Below are 25,517 nucleotides of genomic sequence, written 5' to 3' on the forward strand. Positions count from 1 at the left end.
CCTAATACCTCTAGCTCCTTATTGTGCCTTACACTCCCTCTCACAATCTCTTTTAGTACTACTTTTGTCAGCAGCCAAATCACCCTGCGACTCATAACTGGCACCTCACTGAAACTAAGCAGGTACGAGCCTGGCCAGTACCTGGATCGGAGACCTCCTGGGGAAAACTAACATTGCTACTGGAAGAGGTGTTAGTGGGACCAGTAGAAGTGCCTGCAGTTTGTGTGGGTCTTAATAACCCAGTATAGTGATGGGGACACTATACTGTAAAAAGGTGCTGTCCTTTGGATGAGATGTAAAACCGAGGTCTTGACTCTCTGTGGTCATTAAAAATCCCAGGGCGTTTCTCGAAAAGAGTAGGGGTGTAACCCCAGCGTCTTGGCCAAATTTCCCCCTGGCCTTTACCAATCATGGCCTCCTAATAATCTCCATCTATAAACTGGCTTCATTACTCTGCTCTCCTCCCCATTAATAGCTGATGTTTGGTGAGTGTTCTGGCGCACTGCACTATGGCTGCCGTCGCATCATCCAGATGGATGCTGCACATTGGTGGTGGTGGAGGGGATCCCCATTACCTGTAAAGCGCTTTGAGTAGAGTGTCCAGAAAAGCGCTACAGTATGTAAGCTTAAGCAATTATTATTAATTAATTATTATTATTACTGTCTCTAAGATCCAAGCAACACCACTGGTTGAGACTTGCAGCTTTGCACTGACTGTAGCACTAAAACAGATAGCAAAACACTTACAGCAGGACCATTTTTCAGAGAATCTAGTTAACCTACCAGTATGTCTTTGGACTATGGGAGGAAACCAAAGCTCCCAAAGGTAACCTACATGAACACTGGGAGAACATACTGTACAGTACAAAAACAACACAGATAGCACCACAGGTCCAGCATTGGACCTGGGGCTCCAGTGCTGTAAGGCAGTAATGCTAACCACTGTGCCACTGTGCCACCCATTTACAGTTTAAATCATTAAAATTTAAGTCCAGAGATCAGCTTTATATCCTCTACCTTATTGAATAAAATAAAGAATTGCTGAATGTCCTTAAATACATATTAATGGTATTCTTATACCACAGGGCCTCTTGAGATATTCTCAACATTAATTCAGCCTCCATTACAATTTGTAACACACTGAAATTCGTACTCCAAAATCAACCATTTATAAAACAGTAGAGAAAAGTAAAGGTGTTGGTATTTCATTATTGTTGTCTAAGAATTTAAAGTGTTCCCAAAAAAGGTATGTTTTAAAAGGTAAACAAAACAGTAAAGTACAGAAACCAAACATAACAGAAAGTTAAAATCCATGTACAGTACTTTAGATGCAGGTTCTTACTTTATTGAAGGTAGTTTAAGGTCAATTTTTTACTCCACTGCATTCATACAATGACATTTGATGATACAAACTGAATAAATTTCAGTTGACTGTATGTGAGACCTATTAATGACAGAAATAGACAATTTTTAGACAGGCCTGCCATTGTGATTAAGTTTCTGTTATTTATCCTTTTTTCTGTTTTCATAAACTATACATCTGCAAGAACAGATTTTTTTTCATTTAGTCTAAATGAAAATAGCCAGTACTTTTTTTTACAAAAATAAATGATAGACGTTTGATTTCCAGTAGCTTTGTATTGTGGCTAGAGAAGAAAATGTTTTGTATAGACTAGACATAAGGTAAAGTAAGGATAGCACAAATTCTCAAAATCTGTTGTGGAAGTATTTTGATATTTTTTAAATGGATTGTATGTTGTTGATCCATCAAATCAATCTTGAAAAGAGCTAATAACACTGTTTGCAATCTGTGCTTTTAAAGAAAATACTTGAAAGTGGAATGTGAGCTTGATAATTATTAATTTGATTTTAAGTGGTTTTCAGAAATATTTGGTCACTCACTTAATACTGTCTTATATTTACTAACTAAAACTGTCTGGTCAAGCTGTCTGCATACAGTACATTAGAACATATACTATAATCCCAGCAGAGGTGGAGTTCATAATACAGTACACAATAAAAAACAAAACTTTAAATTTTACATCATTAGCTCATTGGGCACAGAAATAAAGTTTTATATACAGTACAGTATATTAAATTGTCTGCAGATAGGTTTGTTAACGGTTGGAGCAGTATTTCTCCTTGAGTAACAAACGTACTGAGCTCAAGATATGTGATTTTTATAAGGCGCTTAATGTTTAGTTATTGGTTTGAAATTGCTTAAATTGAAGATGGTCTATCTGTGAAAGTGGTTACCTGAACAATTAAACATTCAGTTTCAACAATCAGCTGACCTGAGGAGAGAAACCAGGAAACTAACTCTGTGAGGATCAGTTTCAGATTGCAGCAGCTACCACCTGAGAAATTCTAAGAAGGAATAATATACATATCAGTTGTAGTTCACTGTCTGTATGAAAATGTATTACAAGGTAGGCGACCATTCAGGTGTAAAACAGTGACAGCTACCTGAAAGAGCAAATCAAATTCTTCTGTGGTCTGTAGAACATCACTGATGAATGCCTTCTTGCCCTTAACATATCTGATGGAAGATGGTTAATTGGTACATTGTTGAAACTAACCAATGAGGTAATAGAAGATTGATGATGTGTGGAGGAATATCCTTTAACACAAAAATGCCTTTATGAAGATTAAGGGCAACCTAACTTCTCAGAAGAAAGCCGACTTGATGCTCCAGTTTTGAGTAAACCTGGAAGTGTTTGTTGAATTTGAAATGTTTGACATTATGTAAATTGTCATACTGAAAACATACAGTATACTGACTTAACAATGATTTGATATAACACAACTATTAAATACATTGTTTTCAGTTGTTATACCAATCTGATGTGCAATGCAGCTTTAAAAGACCACATTTGTCTGTGAAATATATTTTCCCAAATCCATCTAAGAAGTGATATACAGTACATGTATACATTTTCTAAATATCTGGGTCAGTTTCCAGGAACATTTTGAAGTAGGATGCCTTTTCCGGTATATGAAAGGTTGTTTTTATTGTTACTTCATCTTAAAGGGAATTACATCTAAATTATGCAAGTCTCTGATTTTTTTTTTGCAGAAGACACCCTCAGCATGCTTCTCTTCAACATTGTAGTGCAATGTTAAGATTCTTTGTTTTGTATTTCTCTTGAAGATGGCTTTTAGCTAGCAGAAGCATAAGGTAAATTAATTGGACTTTAAGCTAACAAGCAGCAAACCATAATTACTTTAAAATGTGGAAGATCCCTGCTTGTTTTAGCATGGCTCTGATGACTTTCACATGAAGAACACTCCTAAGTCTGATGAACATGGAGGTCCACGATGTTTCTGGGCTTTATTTTTAAAGATGTTAAAAACAATTAAACAAGCACAAGACTTCTCAAAGCAAAACAAAGTAAAATAGGTAAGAAAATCATAAAGTGAAAGACGTAGTATTAATTCTTATTAATAAGAAACAAAACTGGCTTTAAAGGTGGTCTCTAAAGACTCTTCTGGCTATAACTCAACTCCCATAGCGACACATTCGAATATACCCACTTCTTCACAATTAATTAATCTCCTGTGAAAATTTCATTTGTGAGATCATTTCATTACATACTAGGTGAAACAAGTCTTGAGGACATTTTGACTTCCTCTAGTGGCATGATCACTACAGTTCTTTTATGGGATGACCTGCCACATTATTCCATGTTTCACACTGGGCTGTTTCTCTCCCCACTACATGTCAGCCCCCTGGTTGCCACCCCTCTACTTTTTTAGGAGGTCTGACTTCATTTTAATATGGTACAGTTCTACTGAAGTTCAGTGTTCAGAGAATTTTTTCTAATTATGTTAGTTATTTGAATCTCCCTAAATACCTGCTTGTGATTTTGCCTTACAGGTTAAGCTGTAAATACAATGTCCTCCCTTAACCACATAGTCTTACATGCTGGGCATTGGCAAATGACTTTGAAGGCAACGGCACCTTTGTAGCAAACGCCAAAGGCTGTTCTATGTAGCTACTGCTTTTAGAATATCTTAATTCTTGACTTCTCCTGTTTGAATCTCACTCTAATTACAGCGTCAAAGTAAGCCTACTTAGTGACACATCACCAACATAATCTGTTGCTATGGGAAGTCAAAGGCTGAAGGTATAGGAGAAACAGGTTAAATGTATACATATATGCATGAAGAATGTTTCCAAAAAGTTTCCATTTATTCATATTTTACAGCTACCATGTTACAAATAATTGTATTAATCATAATTGTATTAAATGAGTATACACATCAAGTATATACAGTATATGCATAGAATTAAAACAATAATTACTTTTCAGGAATTATGGATTTAAATTTATTATGCACTACTATCAAGACTGTTGAATTTGTCATGAATAAAAAGAAAGCATGTTCTCACAAAAGTATGAAAAACAGTATGTTAAAGAACGGCAAATAACCAGCCAGAAGATAGAAGAAGAAGCTGGAAACAGCCTGACCTAGTTTGCAAACACTTATTTAATGCAGCCTGACAAATCTAGGATAATTTGGCTCTGTGAATTGAAAAGAGGAAATGTTGTTTTTGCTGAGCTTCATAGCTCCTATAATTCTCTTCTTTTTTGTCCCATCAGTATTCTATTTTTCTGGCCAAGATGTTAGAACATTAATTATGACACGGCACAAATTTGTATAAGTTCAACATTATGATAGAATAAAATATGATTCCTTTACAAGTGAAAAAAGCATTGTGGATGCATGTTTTTCTGCTTATCCCATGATTCAGAGAAATGTGGTACAGTATGTGTCTAAAAAAGTCAGCTTACGCCCACAGCTGTATTTTCTAAAGCTCACTTCTCAACTGAAAAGCCAGGTGTCTGCAAAATTACAGGGGTATTTGCATGTTAACTGGAGTGATTATAGTTATGAATGGTTTGTGGAGGAGACATACTGTATTAGTCTTTCTAGTGGACATTCTTGTGCCAGACATTAGCCCAGAGAATTAATGATGAATGTCTTTGTACTGTATGAACATGTACTGTATGCAGTAACACAGTTAGCATTATAAAGTGAAAAAGTGATGTGTTTTTTCCTTGACAAATACAAAAGAATGATCACTATTACTTTAAGCCACTTGAAAGACTTTTATTGCTACGGATGATGATATGATTTAGTTTCTTAGGAAAGATGTTAATATTCATTACAATAAATGATTGATACCAAATTCAGATGAGAAATTTAGTGTCATGGAACATATCAATTAGGATCAAGAGGCAAGTTTACTACATTTTATTATTAGTATTTCTGGTAATAATCTAATTAACAATCTAATATCACAACAACATGATTGGTTAAAACAAAGAGTGAATTTTATAACAGCATGTTATCTATAGGCCTACTACAAATATCCAAACTGGTTAACTGATTTAATTCTACTGTATATTACCTTCCCTTAAATCAAGTCAATATAAACTAAAAACAAGTGAAAATAAAGAGAGAGCTCTGAATTAAAATTGCAGTGAAAAGCACACAAAAATATTTTTTGCACAGATTTTCAGATGTACAGTATTGTGCTGTTTTAAGTCTGGTAAGATAGCCCCCTGAATCGCAATTAGTTGCTTTATCTAGTTTCACAGTGGATAGGAGTAAAGGCAGTTCCCCTTTCTATTGCCAGGTGCATATTCTTCAAAACATTCACTTTAAAATCAGCTGTTTCACAAGGAAAATATCACTTTGCTTGCAGTAGTATCCTTTGGAGTCCATACAATTTCATTTCTTTGCTGTGCTTTGCTGTGGGCTCCATCTAGTGACAGGGAAGATCTGTAAAAAAACATACTGTAATACAAGCTTTTTTTTAAAGGGGGGCACATTCCTCAAAACACTGTAGCAAAAATAATTTCCCTGAATGTTGAATACTGTCTGATTATCTTTTATTAGACAAGCTGCCTTTTTTTCTTTATCTTGACAGGCTACAATATCATACAGAACATCCTTCACCATTTCCAATGCATATATGGCACAATGACAAGATACCTGATGTGTGTTTTTCATTCTAATTTTAATTTCACAGATGACAAGTGATTAAGATTAATTGAGGACTGAACATTAATTTGGTGATAGTATATCATTGAACATGATATACACCAACTCAGTTTTAAAAGATTTTTAAAGTAAATTTATACTATCCAATATTAGTTTATATTTTAGTGGCTTTTGAAAGGTACTGTATATATTTTAGGTTTGTAATATGGGATTATATTTAACATTACTCTTACATTAATCTTAAAGTTACTGTAAATTAAGGAAATGTAATTAAAATAAATTATTATTAAGAAACATACATAACGTACAGTAGTAATGGTGTGCTATTAAATAATAGTTCACTTTTCTTATGGAGTGCTCACACTGCATTCTGTATGGGTCCTAATGCCTAAGTATAGTGAAGGTGTCACTATACTGTAATAAGGCGAAGTCCGTCAAATGAGATGTAAAACTGATGTCCAGACTCTCCATTGTCACTAAAAATAACCGGTGTGTTTCTCAAAAAGTTACCCCAGTGTCCAGGGCAAGTTCCTCCCTGACCTTTACCATTCATGGCCTCCTAATAATCCCCATCTATGAATTGGCTTCATTACTCTGTTCTTCTCCCCACTGAGGTGTGGTGAGTGTTCTGTGTGCACTTTGGCTGCCGCTGCATCATCCAGGAAGGTTCTACACATTGGTAGTAGGGGCTGTCCCCATTACCTCTCAAGAACTTTGAGTGGAATGAGCTATAAACTGTACAGTAAGTATACGTGTAAAGAATAATAATAATAATAATAATAATTATTATTATTATTATTATTATTTGTTTCAAACCATTTTGTTCATAGAAGTTAAGAATCTCCAAATAAAAAGAAAGAAGAAAAGTTATCTTCTTTTCTGCCTCTCAAAGTCACAAAGACAAATGATTGCAGGCTTCTGGTACTATGGTACTTGTTTTGGCCTACTCTGCGCATCTGTAATGTAATTTAGAAAATAAATGTTTTAGGTTGCTGAGTTTTGTGCTCTGGCACATTGTGTGGTGGAGAGGAATAGATTTTTTGCTTTCACTCCAAAAAACTAAGCACAAGTTGTCTAAAGGTGTGACAAAATGTTCTATGATACAGTGCATTCTAAAACACACAGCATCAACCTAACACTAAGCCTTTCTTTGGTTTTAATCCTACTTACAATTTTACATTTACCCTTACACTTAACTCCCTTATCTTTTTATTAGTACTTGTAGAAGATATTTCCCATGAATACAGTATAAATTCATGCAACTCAGTGGAACCATGCAAATAAAACAATCTGCTGAGCATTGTTAGTTCAAATCATAAGTTACAGTATGTTTCTTATACCAACCAATGCCAATATTTTTCCTATATTTTTTTTCCAGCAATCAAAGGATACATGGGACCACACTGTGCTATGTAAAAATAGAGTACTCATTAAATAGCTATCTAATATATTACATAATATATTTTAAATATGTCCATTAAGAAATATTGTATCCATTCCTTATCAGGACGTTGTGTATTAATAATTAATGGTTTTCAGGCATTATGCAGTATACGGTGAAATTTGGTGACTAGCTCCAGATAGCAAGATCATTTTGAAGAAAACTGTAGTGAAATACTATTCTATACTATTTTCTTAACGAGAAGTGCACACGATTTGTGCTATTCTGAAAGGCATGAAGTTATGAATAGCTGAACAACGGAAGATATTAAAACAGAAGAAAATGTTATTGAGATGCAGTGATACATATCTTAAATAACCTGCACCTAAATTGTAATTTTGGTGGATAAATGACTTATTAAATTGAGGGAAACAAGAAAACAACAAAACAATATGGTGTGTACTGTACATTATTTTAAATGTACATTTAAAATTATAATATAGTTGCAGGTGGGTGGACCAGTGGTGCAGTGGTTAGCATTTCTCCCTTACAATGCTGTGACCCTGGGTTCAATTCTGGACCTGGGGAGCTACTGTATGGTTAGTTGATGCTCTGAAACGCTTACAGCTATGAACAGGAGACTGAGAAATGAATCTATTGCTTTCTTCATTAGGATTAATTGCTTTAGTCACTATAATCTACACATAAAAATCCTAAGCGCCGTATTCTCATTCTCACAATACAATTTTCAGAGCTGTAGTCCAGGGACCGTTAACAATGCCTATTTATTTTCTCAACAAGTTGTTGATACATGTAAAATGTACAGATCCAGCTATCTAGAATGTGCAAGGTGTACAAAGATGACATGCGGCACCTCTTTTTTATTTTTCCCCAGTTGTCAAATGCAGTGCTGCACTACTTTGTGACACTGTCAGGTGGTGCAGCAAAGACTTCAATTTCCCAACCAGCGTGCCACTGTACTGTCACGCCCTCTGCAGCCAGAGGGCACTCCTACTCTGTCCTGTCCCTAGTTTCCTGCCTGCTGTCCTTCCGGTCCCACTCTTTCCCTTGGGCTGTATATTTCCGGGTCTTGCACTCTGCCCTCGCTCAGCATTGACGTTCGGATGTCCTGAAACCCGCCTAACCACCCAGGTCGCCCCACGTCCGCTGCCTGAGGGCTTTGGTTTCTACCCGACTCCTGAACTGCTGAGCCCGGGCCTTTTTCCCGTTCCGCCGCTACACATATGGGTCTTTTTCCGCTTTCCTGCTCTCCACGGTCTGTCCCTTTGGACATCCGTGACATGTACAAGGCCGAAGTCCGCATGTAAAAAAACTTTTAAAATAAAAAAAGAATAATTCTCAACATTTAAAACTCATAAATAAAAATGCTAAAAATGCTAAATCATTATTAAAATGCAGATTTCTTATTAAAACCTCAAAGAGTTTTTGGAATGTTGGCTTTTTTTATTCACATCATGAATGGGGAGGTTAAAAAGATTTTGTATTTATTTTTGGCTTCTGACAAAGTGGTGTGCAGTACACTGTAGCTGCTTGTGGACAAATACTGTAGGTATTATGCTGAATCAAAATTAAATGTGTATTTACTTGTTAGTGTTAGTGCTTTCATGTGCTGATCATATGCAAGTGACAAACAACTGGTCAAGCAACATTGTCCATAAACCCCTTTTCAATGTAACTTCCATAGTCACAATTCCAAATGCAATTTATCACAATGTAACAATGACTTTAAAATTATTGGTGTTATTAGCACTCTATATTGTATGCAATAATTGATATTGTATACCTGTACATATAATAATTTGAAAAAACAGTATTTTTATTTTATTTGTATATTATCTATATTCTGGTAGAAAAATAAACTGTATCTGGTAATACAGTGGGAAATATAATTGCAATTCTACTCTTTATCACCTAATACTGTGATTTTGTGATTTTGAATCTTAAGTCCCACCTGATAGCAGATACTACAAATATTAGAATCCCCTGACAGCAGGGAATATTTCTAAAGACAGAAAGACAATGGGACATTAGAAAAAAATATTTCTGGGTCGATTTACATGATAAAGACATGTGTCATGCAATTTAATGCCAAACAGCTTTTTGCCAACTAATGTCAATGTTTAGACCAGGGGCAGGGAAATATAGGCTCCGTTCATGGACTGTAATCCCCTTTTCAAAAAAAAAAACTTTACAGCTATATTACCTTTTAAAATGTATTTATAAAAGATGTTTTATTTTTAAGAAATACGATAATTAGACTTAGAAGAAAACATTCAATGATTAAATATTTTAGTGAGTGTCTGAAAGTGGCATGCTGAACAGTACTCTACTTCAGTCTGGTTTCCGCTGGTGTGAATTTTGATTTGGATTCTAGATGGCCATACTGTATCTGTAAAATGAAAAGCTCAATCACCAAACAAATTCTAGAAACATTTCAGTCTACAGGGGTTGATGTAAATGAGGATGCATTTCGTGACAAAAATTTTCCTTGTAATGTCAAATGAGTCTTCTGTGCACATAGTTTAAATTGGTGTACAGTATATACAGCAGTGTTATTGTGATGCAGCACTTTGGAGTATTACATACAACTCTGGACCTATACTGTAACTAGAAGGTAAGAAGTTTAAATCCCACATGGGACATTGTTTTTCTTTCACTAAGCAAGACTTCTTTCCCACTGACCCATTAAAATGCCTAGCTGTACAAATGTAAGTTGCCTTGAATAAATATGTCGGCCAATGAAACTAATAATCTTTCCCTAATTGTGAACACCACCACAGTATCTACTGTAAACAACTCTATTGTTGTTTTACAATACAACTCCATTGTATTTACTTTAGTCTCATTCTCAATTTTACACTGTGTCATCTAGAACTGTCAGCTGAATTAATGTATTTATGAATTTAAAGGTTTACTTGTTAAATACACAAGATCGTGATGGTAGGAGATGTGAAATACAATTGGGTTTTTTTTTAAGAACCATAAACCCAGCAGTCCCTCCCCTAATGTACAGGGAGTTTAATTAATATTTCTAAACAAAAATAATAGTAGACTATTAAAAATTGTCAAAAACATTTCTTTTAATTTAAATAATGTTTTCTCCTTTTGAAGGATAAAATAGTTTTATAACATTTTAGTTTGATGTATCAGAGGTAAAATATTCTCTGAGACTTTAAATACAAATGGTTTTATTCTGGAAAAATTAATTGAATTTGTGCAAGTGCACTGATAAAGTTCAAACTAGTTGAAGCTTTTGGAATTTTAAAATATTTACTGAATTTTAATGCTCCATAACTCTTTAATATCCTGTGGATTTTGCATCCTATTCTGTAATGTGTATGTTTACGGACTATTCAATTATACTGCACTTACTGTACTTGGTGTACTTAAAACCTTTAGTCCTTAGTAAATTAGGTAGATTTTGATTTTCTAGTAGTGGGCAGTGTCTTCTTGCTTAGTTCTGTGACTTCATGACAAAGAATGTCCACAATTAAGAGCAGTGGTAATGTTTTATTTTGCATATTGTATAAGACTGTTATCATTTTTTTTAGTAAATCCCTGAAGCACCTTAACATTTTTATAGTGTGTTTGTAAGAACAAGTTTTAATGTATCTAAACATACTGTCAGAATTAATAAACTTGTCTCTGTAAGGGCCCTCAGTCAGTTATTTCCTGTAGTTATTGGTGCCAGGGTGTTGCTAGTATTTAACTTATTTCACCCTTAAGAGTGTCCAATTTGACCAATCAGGTTTTAACAAAAATATTCACTTAATAATCTTTGTATCTATCATTTATAATTCCCAGAAAGGGGCATCATTGGAAGAGAGTGATTGCTTTTGCAAGTATTTTTTTATGTTGTAAAACATTTGTGAGTATATACTGTATAATCTAAGACAATTATACTGTATATCTTTATCTTGGTTTTAGAAAAAAAATCTGCACATTCTACTCCTATACAATCTGTAATATACAAACGTATGATCCATTGCTGCACACCTTGGGAAAGTTCATCCCCTGCCTAATTTACAAAGAAACTGGAGCTGCTAGAGGTGTAATTTGGTATGTTTGTCTCACTTGTCAGGGTGTCAGTAACATCAGTGAAATGAAGGATGAGTTCTTGAAAGCCATTTGTATTGTCCCGTGGGGCAGAGACTGTTCTTTCTGAAGTCACTTATTCTTGTTTAAGAGGGGAGGGCTTTTCTCTGGGTACGTGGCTTGAATAACATTAACAGCTAAATTACAAAGGTTGTAATAGCTAGGGGGGGTTGTTGTGTTCTCCTTTTTGATTGCTGTTTTTTGATTGTTTAGAAAAATAAATAAAACTGTTTTTAAAAAACATCATAATACCTATGTGTTTTTAAAACACAGCATTAATAGAAAAAGGAAGGAACTGAGGTTTAAAAAAATCATCCATTTTGTGTAGTATTTCTTTGGGGCAGCTTAAGGAACAAGTGTACGGCATAGAGTAGAATATAGAATTTTAATATTTCACGCTTTAGCGAAACATACTGACGTTTTAATGGTATTAGTGGTGTCAGTAACAGATTTTACCAGCACAAATTCAAGAAGAATAGTTAATTTGTCTGTTTATTGCAGATTTTAGATTTTCTATCTTCTCTGCATACAGTATATTGCTAATACTAATGGTTAAACCTGGATTTTAGCATTTGTATTGGGCTGACAGCTGTACCCAGCTGACCCCAATTGTGAACAACAATCTCAGGAACACCTCAAAGTTCCAGGCCCACACAGCCCTAGTGAGCTTCAGACCTGAAGACATAAAAATATACTTGTTGGGAAACGATGTTGCTATAACTATTATCTCTTAGAATAACATGATTTTAACAAACCCATTATTAACCATACAGTAGGTCAGAATAAGGAGCTATACTGTACCAACTGTAAAAGATCAAATTGAGGTTAATTCCATGCTGAAATGTAGAGATTTTTTAAATTTCTGTTGTTTCCATTCCTCACTTTCTTTTCATTATCAAAAATGACCCATGAAGTTATTTTGTTTCTTCTTGTATTAAAGGCTTCTTCTGAGAGAGCTGCTTGTGAGAATGTTTTGGACTATCATGCACATGGTTTCTAATGGTGAATGTGACCAATCTTCATATGCAGATACAGTACCTGCTGTGGTTTGGATTTAGTATCTCTTGTATGTCCCTGAGTGTTGCTGTCTCACAAAAGGCTCTTGGCCAGTACAACATATGGCTATGTAGGATTTATGCCCAGTCCTCAGCATCTTTATAGGACTTGTAACTCATACTAATAGGATCTATTGTTTTGAAAAAATCAAAATCAGGTCATTTGGTAATATGTTAGGAAAAAATATTTAACAAATCTCTTGACTGCTTCCATGGATTGTTGTAATATATGTCTGGATTCTGCTTTAATAATTTGTCAAACTTAAAGTTTAAAAGAGTGTCTTTTCACATTTCCTATTGATTGAGTATTATTTAGGCATGAAGTGTAGAAAGAAAATACTATTATGAATAGAATAAAGTGATATTCATAGCAAAATGAGTAGCAAAAAAATGAAACATTTTGAAACAAGTGTTATTTAAGTAGCTATCAGGATTCTGTTGAGAAATCTGTAAAAATTAACTTTATTCATTAAAAAGGCCTGACGTTTTTACGGATTATGTTAATGGAACTTTTAAGCAAACATTTACTGAAGAGAAGAAAAAGGAGTACATTGAAGTGTCAGGAATATGAACTCCATCAGAATAATAAAGGAATATCAGGGCATCAAAACATTTTTTGTACGTAACCTCACGTGGGACTGGATGTAAAACTATAATCACCAGATGAAAGGGCTGCACTTAATAGTGAGTTTAATATGAGACCCTGAGAGTACACTGCCTGGAGCAAACAGCAAAATGACACTTGGTTACAAAACTGACATGCCAAGGGGGAGGCACAATTTCAGTTCCCCCAAAGCACAGCTGTGAAGAGCTGGTTGCTGCCAGCCATGGAAACAGAGCATATCATCCAGCTCAGAGCTTGAAATGCAGCTGAAATCTACAGTTCTTATCTTTGTAAATAGGAGAAAATGTTGACTCCATCAGGGGAAAAAATCAAATGCTAGATTCCTGGAGGCATGATTCACAGAGCTTTTCGAGTAAAATGCAACATGTGCTGATTCTGTCTCAAACGCCCTGCATTCGTATGAGCTCAGAGTGAATCGCATGTGTTGTCTAGACACCCACGCACATTCTCCCTATTCCTCTACTGAAGGTCACCAGTTTAATTGGAGATAAATGATCAAAAGAACTCTTTATGGTATTTCCACGGGGGGTCTATGTGACGTGAATCTCTCTTCTGAAAGTGTGAACATTAGATTTCTTGTTGTCACTATCTTTTTCTGTTGGTCTTGTTGTCCCCTTCACCTATGGTACTTTCTGTTTAATTTGACACATTTTTTTCAGTTTCCTTGCCTTCCCAGATAAGAAGAAAATGAAACTGTAGATACTACAATTAATGGAAATCCAGGCACAGCTTGTGAAAAGTAAGATGGCAGCAGTGAGCTCATGGATTGATGCAACGTCTGAAGTGCTGACATGCTCAGATGCTAATTATTCAGCACTTCATCTCAAACCTAGACCTTGTATTGGGAAATCAGCAAGTACAAAACATACTGAATAATCACACAGTAAAGGCAGAAAGTTTGGAATGCTAAGTGGTCAAACTAAGAGATAGTAAATAGAATACATTTACTAGAATATCAAAAAATGTCCACATAGTGGGTTGAATGGAACAGACGGAACTAAATGGGACAATCTGGTGAGATTCCTGATAAAAAGCATTTCTTATGTGAAGTCTAAATACTGTATGGCACAGCCAGACTTCAGCATGGAAAGAGCATGTAAGGTATGTGGAGACTGAGCTTCAGGAGGCTGTGACAAGCTTCAGGCATTAAATGTTTTATACCATTTTTTTAAAAGCAGGCAATGTTGCCCTTTTTAATCAGATAAAGTATTGGTGATGCATTTTTATCCAGCTTACCATCCAGAAGAGATATACATTTTTTTCAGGAGTGCAAAGTGGATGGTTGGTGTACGCTTTTTCTGTTGTTATAAGTTCTCTATGGTTGCAGACAGTATCCTTGGTACAGAAGGCAAAAGAGTTAATTAGATCTGAAAGGTTTGCTTTGCCAACTCTAATGGAGTACAAAGTTTAGGGGTATTATGTATGTGAGTAAGGTTAGACTTAAGCCACCTCTGTTTGGGGAGAGTGTCAGTTCAGAGTTTCAGGACGAACATACAAACTCCATGTAGATACTGTAGCACCTCAGAAGTGCTAACCATGATTCCACTGTTCTGCTTAAGTGAGATCTTATTGACTCTTAGTTTTGACCCCAATTAGGTCCTATTCTGCCTTAAATGATAAATTCTGCCATTGATGAAGGTATATTTTTGGGGGATGTTAAATACTGCAGTTATACAGTATATGCTATACTATTGAAAAATTAGGAACTTTCACTTTTACGTTTTCCAATTTTCTCAGGCATCAACATGTTTGCTAAGGTGCTATCATGCTGCCTGGAGGTCTATATGACTAAATTACAGTAGTCCACCATAAGAAGACAGACTATATCAAATGTTGTCTCCTATCTAATGTGAACTTTTTGCACTGTCTAGATACAGTTTGCTTTTTTTTTCCTGAGAAAGACAAGGGTTTTCTCTTTGTCTCTCAAAGTCATGCTGGCTAGGTTATCTACTGTAAGTTATTACCTCCAGTGGAATTTCATCCCATCCATTGTCCTAGGAACAAAAACATGAATTGAAGACAGTGTTCTTGCACAAAGTATGAAACATAATTCAAAACTCAATATACATCAGTTATAGCAAGAAAAAAGTCAATTTTTTAACTACAGTACTTAATTTAAAAACAAACTCTTCTTCCAGTATACCTTCTTAGGCCTTAATCCATCAATATTTATTTCCTCTTCAGCTCTAGACATAAATAAGAACCTGCAACAAATTTGTTCTAAATAAATTGCTTTTACAATGGTACTCACAACATCCTTTCCTCTCTTTTAGTGTCAAATTTTAAATTCATGTTTCCTAGTGACAGTAACAATGATAAGGACAAAGAATGCCATTTAAAAGGAATAAGACTCAGGCCAGTCATAGATGAGTAAACCCCATTATATGTTATAAATATGTATTTGGGAAATGTGCTTTAAAACAAAAGAACTTATGGATTATCTGTTCTGAGTAGAGAATTAATTACCGCGCCATAGGTTTGCATATATCTATATCATTATATGGCATTATAAGGTGACTAATAGAAAATGTTCAAACAAAGCTACTCAGAATGAAGCTCTTTCTAAACAATTCACTCAGCTTGTGGTATTTACATACAGCCATTGCAATAATCCTAGAGGAAAAAAGATTATGAAATGACAATTTAGATCTTAGTTGTTTTCAGAGCTAATAAAAGTTTTCCACTATTGCTCAAAATAGTTCTAATTATCATCATAATGCATCCTGAAAGTAAGCTAGATTTTCATGTCACATTTAAAGCATATGCACACAACAGAGCTGTGTCTTCTAATTATGTGTTTCAATGTGCCTTTTTATTCAGAGAATGTTTAATTAAAGGTTGTGAGCTACACAGCCTGTCTCAGGTTAGAGTAGGTTCTGAGTGCAACTCTAATTGACAATTATCTCAAAATTAGAAATGTGCCTGTACAGTACTTCAATATTATTGATATGCACATTTTTAAGATTGTGCTTCATAGTTTAACAGTATTTCTCAATTTACATTATTTTACAAAGTGAACGTCATAGGTACAGTATTACCGTATTGTGTGCAACAAAGCAGACTGTGTACTATTGTTACTGTATGTGTCACGGATTTGAAAGCTTAAAATACATCTTGAAGTTCTAATTTTCTATTAAACTAGCAGACATGACACACTACTCACATGAGGCTTCTCTTTTTTCAGGCTCTATATTACTATTCTGTTTTGCACTTTAACAGTGAAATCATCATTACAATAACTGCAGCCTGAGTATAATTGGGTAAAGCAAATTAAAGCTTAGCAGATGGCATCCAAAGGTGTTTCTTGGTCATTAATCCACCTTTACAATACATTTTATGTTTGAATTTGGCATTCGTATTTGAAAAACAGGGTTCACTTGTTGATTTTGATGATGATGATAGCTGTAATGTCTAATGTTTTTAATATTGAAATTCCACCATCACAAAATGATGATGGACATTCCTTTGTGTCCTGGCAGACAGTATATACAGTAATTTAATATTTTTTTGTGGTACTGCATCTTTATATAAGTTGTTTAAACATGAAACTCGCAGTAAAATACAATTATTTTCATTTTTATTTCAAAGATTTATTGAATGCTTGACATTGGTTTGAAAGAGAGGGCATGTTAACTTCAAAGTTCTTCTTTCTACAGTCATTTTCTATGTTTTTTTTTCCTAGAGGATACAGAATACTACAGATACCCTTCAGAATTTGACAGAGAGAAACATGACTGACTTCCTCTTGAAGAACTATCAGAAATCAGGGAAAAACAGGTATATTATTTCAAAACTGTCTAGAATGAACAATGGAAAAATCAAGTTGATGGTGCCAAACTGTTTTAGGAAAAATAACTTATTTTTGAGGTACCCTGAAACTACAGTATGTAACTTAAAATACTTTCTACCTTTTTTCAGTTTCTTCAGAGTGTCTTTTTTGTTAAAACTGAATTATTTTCCCCCTTTTTAAGATTATATTTCTTACCAACTTTCATTATTCTTTGCATTTCTTTTCCTATGCATTGTTCATCTCCTTATCTACGTGGTTATTTCTTTGCTATTTTATATTATTAAAGAACCTTTCACATTTACCTGGATTTAGTTAGTTTTATTACCAGGTGAGTATGCTTTTTTTTTGCTGAACTACACATAGTTTAACAAACAACCTAGTACTGAAGATTAATTCTAAACTTTGTTGAGGAATCGGTGCTGTTCTTTTGGAATACTATTAAAATGGAGTTGCACTGTCTTGTTCCCTAAAGGTATGGAGGAATTTCAGTTGGAGGAGTCAACTCGCAAGTCAGACTAAATGAGACTGAAATTGCAGCTGTTGTCAGGGAGTTGAAAAACATCTTCAACTCTTCCGAGGTATGAAATTGAAATTCTGAGGTGAAGTCGCCAGGTGCCATAAGATACAATAAGTGTGCTGAATGTATACAGTAGCTGTAGAGTAGGTGTACCCAATGTTTACAGAACTGAGAGAAACATGTCAGATCTACAGAACAGCAGAGTTATAGATATTTCTAAACTAAATATTAGAGATCTTTCCTAATACCATTTATCCACTATTGCACCTGACACATACATACTGTAGTCTGCACAAAGCCACCTGGGCAGGGGTCAATTCGGGTTTGGGAACATTTCTATTTCAAGGTAGGGCAAGAGCACAGCAATTGTTTATAACTGTGAAAAATATGTAATTTTCTTGATGTGGTGTTGCAAAGAACCATAATGTTCCATAAATGTTATTTGGCTACTCAGCCGTACATCTTTGGATACATCTTTTTCAAGAAATGACTGCACAAAATCCTTGGATCAGTTAGCTACTATCAAATGGGTGGAATGGACCCCTCCTGTTTATAACCTTTCTTATGTACTGTATATTGTTTTATTTCTTAAGACAAAAATATTTTTTCTTTTTTTTCTTTTATACCAACTATAAGAAATATGTCCTATTTAAGTCATAAATTTATTCAGAGGTTCAGTGTTGGGGCAGAGCAGAATTCTAGTTGCAACTACAAGTTCAAAGCATTGTTTTAGTAGAAACAACAGTAAATCAGTACAGAATAGATTAATAATGAAGAATAGTAGTATTATGTGTTAACCTAGTATCAGAAGCTGACCTCAGTAATATTTCTGATTCTCTTGTAAACTGACAGAACAAATTCAAAAGTGATTTCTTCCTTGTTGTTACTATACATCTGTGCCCCAGTCTAGATTTCTTCTAACTTTAATTCAATTGTAAAGTAGGGAAGCAACCCAACAAAATTAAAACAGAATTGTCTGAACAGGAATAGAGAGGATGCCATTCAGTCTACTATGTTTCTTAATCTTGATTAGAACTGAATTCATAAAGTTATTTTTATCTTATGACTTAATCTTATGTCTTCCAATAACAAAGATCCAACAATAAAGATATCCCAGTCATTTTATAAGAGGCAAGTTGGCTGGAGCACCTAGAGAACAGTTTGATTAGGATATCTTTGAGACAGTTTTCTTTTTCTTTGCTTATTTTGCTACTTTCGCTTTTTGAAAACATCATTCTGACATTTTTGGGGTTCAAAGTTAAGGGATCCTTCCCGGATATTCTTCTTCCACCTGGATTTGTCAAAGATGATAATCTCCCAGGGGTTCACATGGGAGAAACAAGAGCCATCATCTTGTCTGAACTTACAAGGTCTCACTCTGTTATAGCCTTCACCAGTCTGTCTGGTGGATGACTCACCATTTACAAATCACACTCACTGATGACTGACCGAGCTTGTGATTTGTGTACCCGTTATGAAGAGTACTTTTAGTCTATGCTCCACATTGATTTTCAATGACTGCAATGCACACATATTTCAAGGTGTCAACACAGCTTTCTTTCTTCAATTTCAAACATCTTGTGCAATATGAATTCCAAAAGCCTAAATTGACCCTGAAAAAATGTAGACATGACCTTTGCGGAAGTAGAGACCATTAATGTTTCCATTAAATGCCTGGTTGATAGAGATATAGTTTATTTAGAACATAATATCATAGAACGTTTGTTTTTGACCACGTATCAACAGTCTCTGTATTATGATTTATATTATAGTTTCATTTAATTCTATATCTAGTTCTTGAAATTTTGTGAAGTTGCCACTTCATGCTATAATCAAATTTGATTTGATTTGATTTGATTTCTTATTTTTATTTCATGACTTCACTTTTTCACACAGAATGTGTTTTCTATTCTTGTACAGTATGTTTATTCACACAATACTAGTGTATTTCACTAGTGAAACTTCACTATTATATCCCTGAGACTGTCTTTTGTTATTATTTTTATAATTATGAGATTATTCACCAGGAACATATTTAGGTCTTATACTGCCTGTCTTATATGAAGATAAGCTCCTTTTAAACATGCTTTTATTTTTCATGGATATTTGGTACAGAAAAGGCACTTACTTTTCAAGTTTCAAAAGTTGCACACTCTCCCATATACTGTAAGCAAGTTTTTATTCCAGTTTATAAACACTAATAAACCCCGATGTGAAAAAAATTATCTTTATCCAATTGACACCAGAAAAACACCATAAAAGAATTATGTAGTTTACACTGCATTCACCCTTTTCCCAGTGCAGTTTAATATGCAATATAAATATATTGATTTTCTGCTGCATAAGTACAATTTGTATATGATTCCATAGCTTGAGTGAAAACATGAAATTAATCAAATTGCTAGGTAATAGGATTTTATGGGTTTCTCCAATAATAAAATAATTTTTCACAAATATTTTGTTCAGTGAATTATGGAGCCATGGTGTGCCCTCAAGAAGCATTATGTTTCATCTCTCACTCTGTTTCCTTTGCGTTTTTGCTGTCCTTGAGGAGTAAAATACATTTGGGATTTGATTAGCTACTGTAAATGCCAGCTGTATTTTCTGATCTTTTTACATAACGCTATGTCTAGATCAAGCCATACAGTACATCCAGTCTCATAGTTAATCTTGAAATGAGCTGTCTTTCAAATAGCTACAGTACCTTAAATCTGGCAAACTACAAACAACAACTACAACTTTTTTATTTCCTTCTGAAGAAAAACAAGTGAACATACCCTAAATAATTCCAAATTTATGCAAAGAAAAGCCCATTGGCACAACATACAAAGCTAATTACCTAACCCTCTACTTGAATCTTGAAGTGAAGATATTTTATACATTTGTTTGTCCTTATTTTTCATAGTATTGCTAATGCATTCAGCTGGAAGTTTGTAAGGATTAGAAGTGAATGCTAATGTGTTTCTAGACAAGATGATATTCAAATGTTATTACCATAAAGCTAGAATCTGTTTAACTATGAATAGGATGGGATGCTAAAAGTTTGTGGGTGGAGAAACTGAGACTCAATAAATAATGACAATCTCTACATTAGCTTGCAGGCTAATGCTTCAAGTATTCTGTACTTAGAATGTGTATTATACTTATATAAGTAGAATATAAATAAAACAGGATTGGAAAGATTATCAATACTTGTATTTCAAATTAAATATCAGGATTATTGAGCTTTTTGGAATTGGAATTCTAGTTCTTTTAAAGTCTCATATTTAGGACAATGGCATATTCCAAACTCCTCCTATTTGGTTATCTAAAATAAAACCTGAACAGCTTTTCTTTTTTTGTGATACAGTAGTAAAGCAAATTCATTTTCATGTTTTCGCCACAATACAATTAATTAAAACAATTCTGACCATTAGTTTTTAAATATATATGAAACCCAAAGCCTGAATATTCTAATCTATTGTACACCCCATGTCAATTGTGTAACTGTACAGAGATAACACAGCATTTAAACTAGAAGAAATATCCATTATTTACAGTACATACAGTAACTGTCCCCATCAGAGGTTTATTTTGTAAGCTTTGTTTTGTATGAATACTCTGTAATCCTAGTACAGTATATAGGAATTAATAGTATAAGAGTGTAAAATGCTCCTGAAATTAAGTCTTGATGTCAGTGCTAGATTCCAGTAGGATACTCATTGAAACATGTCAGAAAGATACAAATAGAGCACTGTACAGCATTAGTAGATGGTGTAGGAAAAACATGTAATAACTACTAACCAGAAATGTCTAGAAAAGCATTAGATACTGTAATTCTCACTCTGTTTGAATTTCAAAGGTAGATATGCTTTCCCATGTGTGAGCAATTAATTTGTTCATTTATGTATCTTAGATAAACATAACTGAACAGATAGCCCAGGATGCAGAAATGTTCATGAAGAAACTTGGAACAAAGAATAATGTCAAGGTACCTATTTAAATTATATTTTTGTGCAGTGAAAAATTTAATATGACCTAAAAAGTCTAAGTGAAGAATATGGTTTTCCAATATACTGTAAATAGCATACAGTATAACAATATTATACCCTCTTTTTCAATTATTCTATTATTTTCTCTTAGGAACACCAGTAGTGCCTTGTACATTATGTGAAGGATAATGTTGCTTTAAAGGGGTTTATGAATGTTCCTTCTTTTAATGTATTTTGATTTTTCAAATATCACTAAACATAGGATAGAAAACCTGTTAATTTCAAGGGTTTTTTTTTCAATTAAAAAAAATCAGATAAGAATGCAGTGCTCTGTTGCTTAGTCTGGTTTTTGTTAGTAACATAAATCACACAACACAAGTAACTTAGCTCTTTAAACTTGTGAGCTACATTAACCTAATGTGCTGCAGTTATCACATGGATCAAGTCTTTTGGACACTAAAACACTGAAAAAAAACTTGGAGGCATAGATGTATACCAGAATAAATTGGGGTTTTGAGCTTTTCAAATTATTTTTTGATTAAAATAGTGACTTTCTTGCAATGCAGCTTTAATGACAACGTTCTATCTTAACAATGAAATGTGATAATAATTTTAATACATACTGTATGCTAACATCTTCTAGAGGAGCAGAAGAATGTTTTAGCAGAAAATGTGTACAACCTTTTTAGTCCATGTCAAAACATGATACAGTCTTTGAATAGCACACTGGTACTTCTCTTCAAGGAGGCTTTTCATTTTTCAAAGAGGAATAAAGACTTCCAAAAATTAGATGCATTTGAAGATGTTCATTGTTTTAATCTACTTGGCTGAGGGCAATCCCCTTGGCCATAAGACGAGGAGGCTGGGACCTCCACAGAGTGAAGAGCTGACCAAGGGGCAGCTGCAATGGAAAAGATGGAGTGGAGGGTGGGTGAGAGAGGCGAAATGTGTGAAGTTGAATATTTGCATATTACTGTAAATATTGCTTCAAGAAATAACATGAAATGTTTAGGATTTAGACCAGCTGGGGCAAAAGGCTTGCATGTCATCATCTCTCACAAACTCCTTTTAATAACATCCAGTTACTGACTTGTTTTACCAATGTACTCTAAGTCAATAAGGCCATTTTCACAAGTTCCAATTAATATTAAATTAAGTTGTTTTACTTGCTTTTGTTTTAAACAGTATGCTCTTAAGGCTTCTTTTTTTGCAGGTGTGGTTTTACAACAAGGGGTGGCATGCTATGGTTTCGTTTCTGAATGTAGCCAACAATGCCATCCTGCGAGGGAATTTACCTCCTGATCAAGATCCCAGTGATTATGGCATTACAACATACAATCACCCCCTCAACCTCTCCAAGGAGCAACTATCGGATGTAGCTATGTAAGTGAGTTCTGCTTTCTGCCTCTTAATGCAACTTGGAAGAGAAGAAATGTGAAAAAGAATCAGAATTAGAGGGTGAAATTAATGGGTAATGGGAAGCCTTTTTGTACAGTATCATTGCCCCGTACAAGGGAGAGAATTTCTGGGTAAGCTAAATCACAGAATTATGTGTGTGCCTATATCCCTATATACAGTAACCTACTGTATAGGGAACCTACAGTACATCAGTGTGTAACACTTACTAGCATTTGTATTCCTCAATTAATGACACTGAATTACTAAAAATGATCTTAATGTCTTGGAAGATTAAGTTAAGACACAGAATATAAATTGTCCAAGATATCAAAAATGCACAAGAGAACCCTGCGTACCTTTGTTTTAGTTTTTAGATTGAGTCTTTATCTGAATGAATGAGAGGAACATCTTCATGTATAGCAAGCTGTAGAAGAGTATTCAATATGTTACGTAATGCTATTTTTAAAAAAATAGTTAATTAAACCATTCATCCTGGTTTAAAAGGTATAGATAAACACTCTTACGTTATAGACTGTGACACAACAATTGCCCATACAATTGTTGTGTCACAGTATTTAATACTTAAATACTGTAGTAGTGTATTGCCCATACAATACACTTCTACAGTATTTAAGTACATACAGTATATTAGTACACCATGTACCATTTAGTACAGTTCTGTCCCAGACTTTGTTGTTATTATTTGAGTATATACAGTAGTTATTCGGTTCATTTTATGATCTAATAACTAAAGTAAATATATTGCAATAGACTAAATACCTAAGGTACAGTATATGTATCATTGCATAAAGCATATACAGTAGCACAGAGCGGGAAGGCACATGATACACAAGATGTAGTCACTCAAGAGAACAGGTAGGCAAAGATGAGTGACCAATGAGCCTTGTAAAAGGCGTAACACTTGCACAGAATTGCATGTCAAGAGGTACAGATAAATGCGATCTGACATCAGCCACAGCCTCTGTGTGAATGATGTGGGAACTGGTTAATGTGAAGAAAATAATATGCATAATCATTGGGAGATGTTATTAATGGCATAATGTCATTGAGAAATGAGTACAAAATATTGCAAGCAGAACAGAAAAAAGGGTAAGAGGGAGATAGATAGGGATATTAAAATGGAAGCTACAGCAAATTAAATAATGAAAACTTTCAGTGGTACAACTGCAAAAGAATCGTAAATGAAGTAAAATGTATCTACGATAACAGTAGGAAGCCTACAGAATGAAAAGTAAATGACTGAATGAATATTTCACTTACTGTGTGTACTCCCCAAGGAAGAAGTCAACAATATGCCTCAGGCAGCAGAAGGACAATGTTCTGTGTCAAATAGTTTCAGTATAGATGAGGTAGACATATTTTGGTACTAGAAGCCATCATGATTAATACAGTAAATCTCCAGGAACTGAAGATATCCTACTAATGTACTTATGGAAACAAGAGATATTATTCATATGCCACTTACATGTATGCAATTCTTCATCCAAGAACTGCTAATATAGTCTCCTTCCATAAAAAGGTGCAAAATGGAACCAGGTTTAGACCAATGTCTGTTCCCTGTTACATGTAGGGTTATGGAAACAATAACTGGAATAAAACTAAAAGGTAACCTGTATGGAAATGCTGGGGGATAGATTGGATTTAGAAACGTCACGACTTGTTTAACTAATTTATTAGAGTTCTTTGAACAAGAAAAAACAGTATTGAACACATAAAGAGCATTTGAAACAACGCATCTATTTGTTTAGGATTCTGATAGGTTCGTCATATAAGATCGGTCCATCTACAGTATCTATTTTCTAACTGCTTTTATCAGTTCAGGTCGCTGGGAATCCCAGCAAACAAAGGGCGGCGAGCAGGGTGCACCTTGGACAGAACTCCGGTCTTGTCACAGGGCAGACATCCAGATACATACGCGCACACACTCGCACCTAGAACCAAATTTCCCAGAAGCCTTATTCTTAAACTTATTTCTATAGAGAACTGGTTGATAGACTGAAGAAATGGAACATGAGGGGATGAGGGGATGCTCAGCTTGGAGTGATGTAATATGTGGAATAGCAAAGGGATTGTAATAGAACACAAAAGATTGTTGTAGTAAGGAATAGATTAACAAGCCATGTTGGGGGGGTGTGGTGGCTCTGTGGCTAAGGACCTGCGCCAGTGGCTAGAAGGTTGCCGATTTATATCCCGCGGGCAGCAGCAGAATCCTACTCTGTTGGGCCCCTGAGCAAGGCCCAACTGCTCCAGGGGTGCTGTATACAGTAAATGTCTGACCCTGCGCTCTGACCCCAAGCTTCTCTTCCTGTCTGTGTGTCTCATGGAGAGCAAGTTGGGGTATGCGAAAAGACAAATTCCTAATACAAGAAATTGTATATGGCTTTTAAAGTGATCTTTAGCATTTGAGATCAATTAGCTACAATACAACCAAAAGGGTTAAATCAGGCAAATGTCCTCCTCTCATTTGTAATCATTTTTATGTTCTTATGTTCTAAAAGTTACTAGGATAATTTCAAGTTAAAGTTTAAATAATTGATTTTCTTTTAAACCATTACAAGGGCAGCAATGAAGCAAAAACCTGCGGTTTGTGGAGGAGATTAGGAGGAGCTTTTTTTATCTTAGTCATTAATT

The 25,517-nt window shown here is 34.6% G+C and overlaps 1 protein-coding gene across 1 annotated transcript in view; it reads left to right on the forward strand.

Moving 5' to 3' along the window:
- LOC148840567 (phospholipid-transporting ATPase ABCA1) overlaps positions 1-25,517 on the forward strand; it is a 300,212-nt gene that overhangs the window by 209,391 nt on the left and 65,304 nt on the right. The window contains exons 32-35 of the mRNA XM_088932095.1: positions 16,872-16,966; positions 17,452-17,557; positions 21,392-21,466; positions 22,681-22,850. Coding sequence (XP_088788221.1) covers positions 16,872-16,966; positions 17,452-17,557; positions 21,392-21,466; positions 22,681-22,850 — 446 coding nt within the window. The remainder of the gene's footprint in view (positions 1-16,871; positions 16,967-17,451; positions 17,558-21,391; positions 21,467-22,680; positions 22,851-25,517) is intronic.

Source organism: Atractosteus spatula, chromosome 1 (genome assembly GCF_055471065.1).
Source record: "Atractosteus spatula isolate fAtrSpa1 chromosome 1, fAtrSpa1.hap1, whole genome shotgun sequence".
Classification (NCBI taxonomy): domain Eukaryota; kingdom Metazoa; phylum Chordata; class Actinopteri; order Semionotiformes; family Lepisosteidae; genus Atractosteus; species Atractosteus spatula.